The sequence below is a fragment of the Priapulus caudatus genome, unplaced genomic scaffold (genome assembly GCF_000485595.1).
Source record: "Priapulus caudatus unplaced genomic scaffold, Priapulus_caudatus-5.0.1 Scaffold649, whole genome shotgun sequence".
Classification (NCBI taxonomy): domain Eukaryota; kingdom Metazoa; phylum Priapulida; class Priapulimorpha; order Priapulimorphida; family Priapulidae; genus Priapulus; species Priapulus caudatus.
In genome coordinates, this window is record NW_014577710.1 from 121,262 (window position 1) to 126,734 (window position 5,473).

The 5,473-nt window shown below is 42.0% G+C and overlaps 2 protein-coding genes across 2 annotated transcripts in view; one reads left to right on the forward strand and one right to left on the reverse strand.

Moving 5' to 3' along the window:
- LOC106812442 (puromycin-sensitive aminopeptidase-like) overlaps positions 1 to 1,134 on the forward strand; it is a gene marked incomplete in the record, with an annotated part of 36,018 nt that extends 34,884 nt beyond the window's left edge. Inside the window, 2 exon segments of the mRNA XM_014816327.1 lie at positions 418 to 618; positions 849 to 1,134. Coding sequence (XP_014671813.1) covers positions 418 to 618; positions 849 to 986 — 339 coding nt within the window.
- A 1,326-nt stretch (positions 1,135 to 2,460) lies between these two features.
- Positions 2,461 to 5,473, reverse strand: part of LOC106812444 — a 4,574-nt gene continuing 1,561 nt past the window's right edge. The window contains exons 2-5 of the mRNA XM_014816329.1: positions 3,502 to 3,595; positions 3,260 to 3,419; positions 2,930 to 3,085; positions 2,461 to 2,752 (exon numbers count right to left, since the gene is read on the reverse strand). Coding sequence (XP_014671815.1) covers positions 2,586 to 2,752; positions 2,930 to 3,085; positions 3,260 to 3,419; positions 3,502 to 3,595 — 577 coding nt within the window. The 3' untranslated portion in view covers positions 2,461 to 2,585. The remainder of the gene's footprint in view (positions 2,753 to 2,929; positions 3,086 to 3,259; positions 3,420 to 3,501; positions 3,596 to 5,473) is intronic.

The following is a 5,473-nucleotide window of genomic DNA, read 5'->3' on the forward strand; positions in this document are numbered from 1 at the left end:
GAGAGAGAGAGAGAGAGAGAGAGAGAGAGAGAGAGAGAGGGAGAGTGTGATCGAGCGAGAGAGAGAGCGCGAAGGGAAGAGAGAGCAAGAGCGAGAGCGAAAGAGAAAGAATGAGAGCAAACGCGGCGATGGGAGGGTGCTCTTGATTCGATTGCCCCCGAGTTTAGCACCAGAACACCTGCCGTCAGGTGAGCGCTGTCGCTCTGCGGCACTTGTTCTTCTTTTTCAGTCGTGTTCATTTGCAATTGTGCTAGGATTAAAAAGACTAATATACAACCGTTGTTCTTCATATTTGGTTCGCAACAATGCAAGCAGCCTGTGGATAATTCGTACGAATTTGCTAGAGGAATGCGAGGAGGCAAACAGTTGCAACTGGCATCTTGTCGTCTTCTTTTTCTACTCCTCTTTCTCTCACAGGACGAAGTGCGCAGCCAGGACACAGTGTTTGTCATCATCAGTGCAACGTGCAGCAAGCTTGGTCGCCAAATGGCATGGGAATTCATCAAGGAAAACTGGAGCGAGCTGGCCAACCGATACAGTGGGGGCTTCCTCCTCTCTCGCCTCATCATGTCTACCACATACCACTTCGCCAGCAATGACATGGCCAAGGAAGTCGAGGTGTGCGCAACTAATTTGCAATTTCATGTTAAGTGTTGTGTTATGTTGTCGCAAATGTTTGTGTAGAACGGTTGCCAATGAAGTGGAGGTAAAGTGCTGCTTGGAGAATGCTGGTTCGATGCAATACACAAATATGTATAGTTTGTATAGTACTGTCAGTGGTGTGTACGCATGTGTCTTACAGGGTTGAAGGGTATGCACATGATCTGCTAATACTCCGTCTTCTGTAGGGCTTCTTCGTTGATCACCCGGCGCCGGCTGCGCAGCGCACAATCCAGCAGAGCTGCGAGAACATCCGGCTCAATGCCACCTGGCGGCAGAGGGATGAGTCTGCCATCCGCGAGTGGCTCGCCAAGAACAGTACTTAATAACAAGTGGCATCAATGCACGCCCGGCTGACGGTGGTCTGTACTTAAAGGGGCACATGTAGATGTTCTTGTTTCTGAGACTTACCGGCATCAAATTATTGCAACTATCTATTTCAGTAAGACGTTCACATAAAATCTTCCTACGGAATCTGCTGTAGATGTGTATGACTATACTGTATGTATACACATTTAAAAAAGCACTTAAACATTTTGAATTTTTACAAAACCACCCCTGAAATGATTGATAAAATTACTTCGCAAATAAGATCGTTTTAGAAAGGTGACAGTGATTGACGAACATGAAACGGGCCTCGCTTACCAAGTTTCCAGCAATTATCATCCTGTTGATGTCTGCAGCATAAGGTTGTACATACAATGAAAAATGAAAAGAAAAAAGAAAAGGTCAATCTTGTGTAGACGAGTGAATACATTTGTCTGTGAAATCGTCAATGGCTTTGACGGCAGAAAGAGTAGGTTTATTCACGTGATCTGTCTAAGCTAGTGAATGCTGCACAATGTTGAGCAAACTGTCGTTAGTCTGGTAATCAGGTGCGAGGCAGCTAATTGCTGATCTATTCAGTAACAGTTATGTAACAACAGACGTCTCATCGTAACAGGTGCTGATATATAATGATTTACTATTTTTGATTTTTCTCCTCTTCCAATTCTGTAATGGATAATGTATTTACTGTATTCATTATCGGTATATAATTTTCTTCAGAATCTGAAGATGCCATATTTGTGCAATGCTAGGCATTCCAGCAACATTCATTATAGTAGTATAATTCATCTTTAATTATTAATTAATCACAGTTGATTCATAAAAATCTACATATACAGTCCGACCTCCTTTATCCGGCAATCTCTATTAACCGGCCGCGATCTCGCAGTGTAGGTTCTCTGCTTTTCATTAATTTCCACCTAAAAATCTCGCTCAAAACTCTCGCGATGTACCAACCGTGCATGTGTGCGCGCGCGTGCGCGTTGTCCGCTCGTGTTCGCTATGCCTCCGGTAAAATTTCTGTTATATTTCATTTTATTTCCATTTCATATAAACCATAAAAGACGACAGTTTGTTACAAATAATCATAGCAACGAGTAAATACATTATCACATGCATAAACCCTACTGAACTGCATAGAAATGATGTGTTTGAGCATAACTCTCATATCCGGCCAAATCCCATATCCGGATGGGTGCCGGTCCCGACGTGGCCGGATAAAGGAGGTCGGACTGTATTTGATTGTTTCCCCCAACTGCGCACAATATGTGAGCTTACTACGACCGATTACTAGGCCCAAGAGAAAATTAAAAAACTGGTACAAGGTTGGGGTAGGTGAAGAGATGTGTTTGTGGAAATAAACATCAAAAGTTTCTATGGAATGTTCGAGTTTTTATATCATGATCAGCTGTTTGTGTGCATAAATAACAATGTGTAAATAAATATTAAGTAAATATAAGTAAAATAAGTAAATATTATAAACTCTTTATTCTATCCAATTTATATTCCTTCATGTATGATGTGTACTGAAATGTAAAAAAAGAATAGTTAACCCGCTTTTGACCTTTAGGCAGCTAGAATCGTTTTATCAGTGTCCTTCAAGTTTTGTCTTCTTTATTGCGTTTCATCTTCCTTGTAGAGTTTTCGGTGCTTTTCCTCTTTTGCATTGAAATGTTGATCGCTGGCAAGCATTCTGGCTCTAGTTTGCCAAGAACTTGCCCTGTCCATAGAGCCAACTCCACCATGTGAGAATTCCAGGAATCATCTGTGTAAGAGCCATGATGGCAATTTCAGTATCATCTCATGTCAACTGATGCTTTCTCCATGATCACATTTCATTTTTAGTATGATAGAGATGACTTCATGTTACAGGAAGGAAGCGCACAAGTTCCTATCAATATCTCCTACTCTCCATTATACTAGAATACAAATGAAAATAAACCTGTTCTTTTCAGTAGAGTGACGCATTTCCTTATTTGTTCATGATACTCCAGGTAGTTCTCCAATTTGTAGGCTATTGGCTGCAGCCCAGGAATGGCCTGAAGGGCCTCGTCTGCCATAAAGGCTGCATGTTCAGGATCTCCTGCTGCTAACACAGCTGAAATGAGCAATAACAATATTCATTTTTAATCCATAATTGAGGGGTTTCCTGTAAGGTTTTAGAACCCACAGGCAAGCATATTAAATTATATGGCTGTACCGACACACTAATAAAATATTTAATTTATGAATTGTCATTCATCCTCTCGTGATATATACAATACACCTATACCTGATGCAGTGGCTGGTCCCACGCCCCTTAAGACAGCCAAACTCTGAATAGCTGTCTTGATATCTGGCATGACTGCAAATGCTTTTGTGCTTGCCTCCATTACTTCTTCCTCTGTGTTGCTCCCCACTAGTTGCTGAAGTCTTGGTCGAAACTTTCCTCGCTAAAACGGTTTTATTTAGTGGTATTTTTCTGACAACTTTGTTACGCTTGTCTCAAATTTATTCATAATAATACACGAATACCTTTAGCTTCCACTTCATGAGTTTTACTAATTCGTCATATGTGATGTGCGGGTGCTTGCGCTGTTTTATGGCTTCCGGTAGTTCTGTTTGATACCTATGTAGAGAAAATGGATGCATTGTTCATCTCGAACTTACAACTCCCTGATTTATGCAGTAACCTACTTAATCTATATTTTCGAGTAGATGTAGAAGTTTACAATAAAGATACATTACCATTCCCCATCCTCAGTATTGCTTACCTGTCAACTGTTAGCCATTTAGTCTGCTCTTTAAATGATTTGGACTCCCAGTGCTAGTCTGATAAATTTTGCCCAAGAAATCTATAAGCTGACACTATTCTCTAGGGCCCAATATCCTACCATAGACAAATGCGTCGAATTTTTGTATGACGCCCGGCGTAGCCCGGGAAATAAAGCGCTCAATTGGGCTCATAAGGTCTATGTCCCCCAGGGTACTTCCGGAACGTACCCTGGGTACGGTCCGGTATACTGGAACGTACCCTGGTAACTATCTGATATGGTTAGGGTTAGGGAGTAGGTGTAGTCGACTCCCTAGACTCGTTAGTGGAGTAGGCGAGGTACGGTCCGGCATATTAGATAGTACCAGGGCAGTACCCCGGGGGACACAGACGCTCTCAGCCTCAGTTGGCGACCACTTGGAAAAATACCAAAAAATCTATCTATCTACTATCTAGGCCTATCTATCTATCTATCTATCGATCTATATATATATATCCACCCATGATCATCCATCTATCTATTTATCTATCTATAGCTATCTATTTATTTATCTATTTATCTATCTATCTATCTCTCTATATATCTACGGGGGGCAGCCCTATAGACCGAAGGTCCGATAGACCGAATATTGCAAAGGGTTAGGGTTAGGGTTAGGGCATATATATATGGTTTATAGTGGCATCATATGATTTATAGTGGCATCGGTGGATGTGCGGCATATTCACGTTCGAATACGGCATCAGTGGATGTCCGGATGCGTAGCCTGGAGGCTAGGCAACCGATTCCGGACGTGTAGCCACTGCGTATTCGAATAAACCTTCGGTCTATCGGGCCTTCGGTCTATAGGACTGTAACCATATCTACGTGTTTATATATATTCATCCATTGATTTAAGTGCTCTGGAGTAACTGAGCTGAGTTGTAGAGACTTAATTTAGAAAACATTGCCGGCTCCATCATTATGGACATTAGCCGTGCTAGTGTAGTGGCCCTATAGGGGTGGCCACACTGAATTTTTACACGTGCTGTGGTTAGCACGTGTAATTTATTTGTGTCGGGATAATTTTCCGCTCCTACCGCGAAGGTAGGACGGTGATGCAGTAGCAAGAAAACCCTAGAGTGAAATGAATGCAAGTCCTTAGATAGTCTTTATACAACTGATGGTTTTATTCATCATGATTCATATACGAATAAAAGGAATAACGTTCACTGCACGTATCTCAAATATGTATAGATATATATAATATATATTGCTCGTGTCACGTTTACGTTACCTCGTTAGATGATTACACGTTTAACTTCTCTTAGCTATTCTACGAGTTAATATTGTAGCCATCTCTGTCTCTCCCAGTCGTGTGCTCCGCGGCTCGGCGCGAGTTCGTGAGTTGGCAGTGTGTCTGCCTGTCGTGTATGGTTGGCCACGGTGGACAAAAATCAAGAATACATGACTACATATTTATGGTCACCATAAATCATATTTATGGTCACCATAAATCGACCAATGGGAAGCGAGGATTATATGCCCGGATATAATCGAAGCCAATCAAATCAAAGGAATTATGTCCACCATAAATAACTTCCGTCCCCGTTTTGACCGTCTAGACGCATTGTCTGGTTCGCTTGATACAATGTAATGGCATGTATGCTAGGCAGCTAGCGCTTGCAAATTATGCTATGGCCTGCGCCCGCTGAGATTTTCACGCACGGCTAGACTGGTTCGCGGCCGAACTGTCG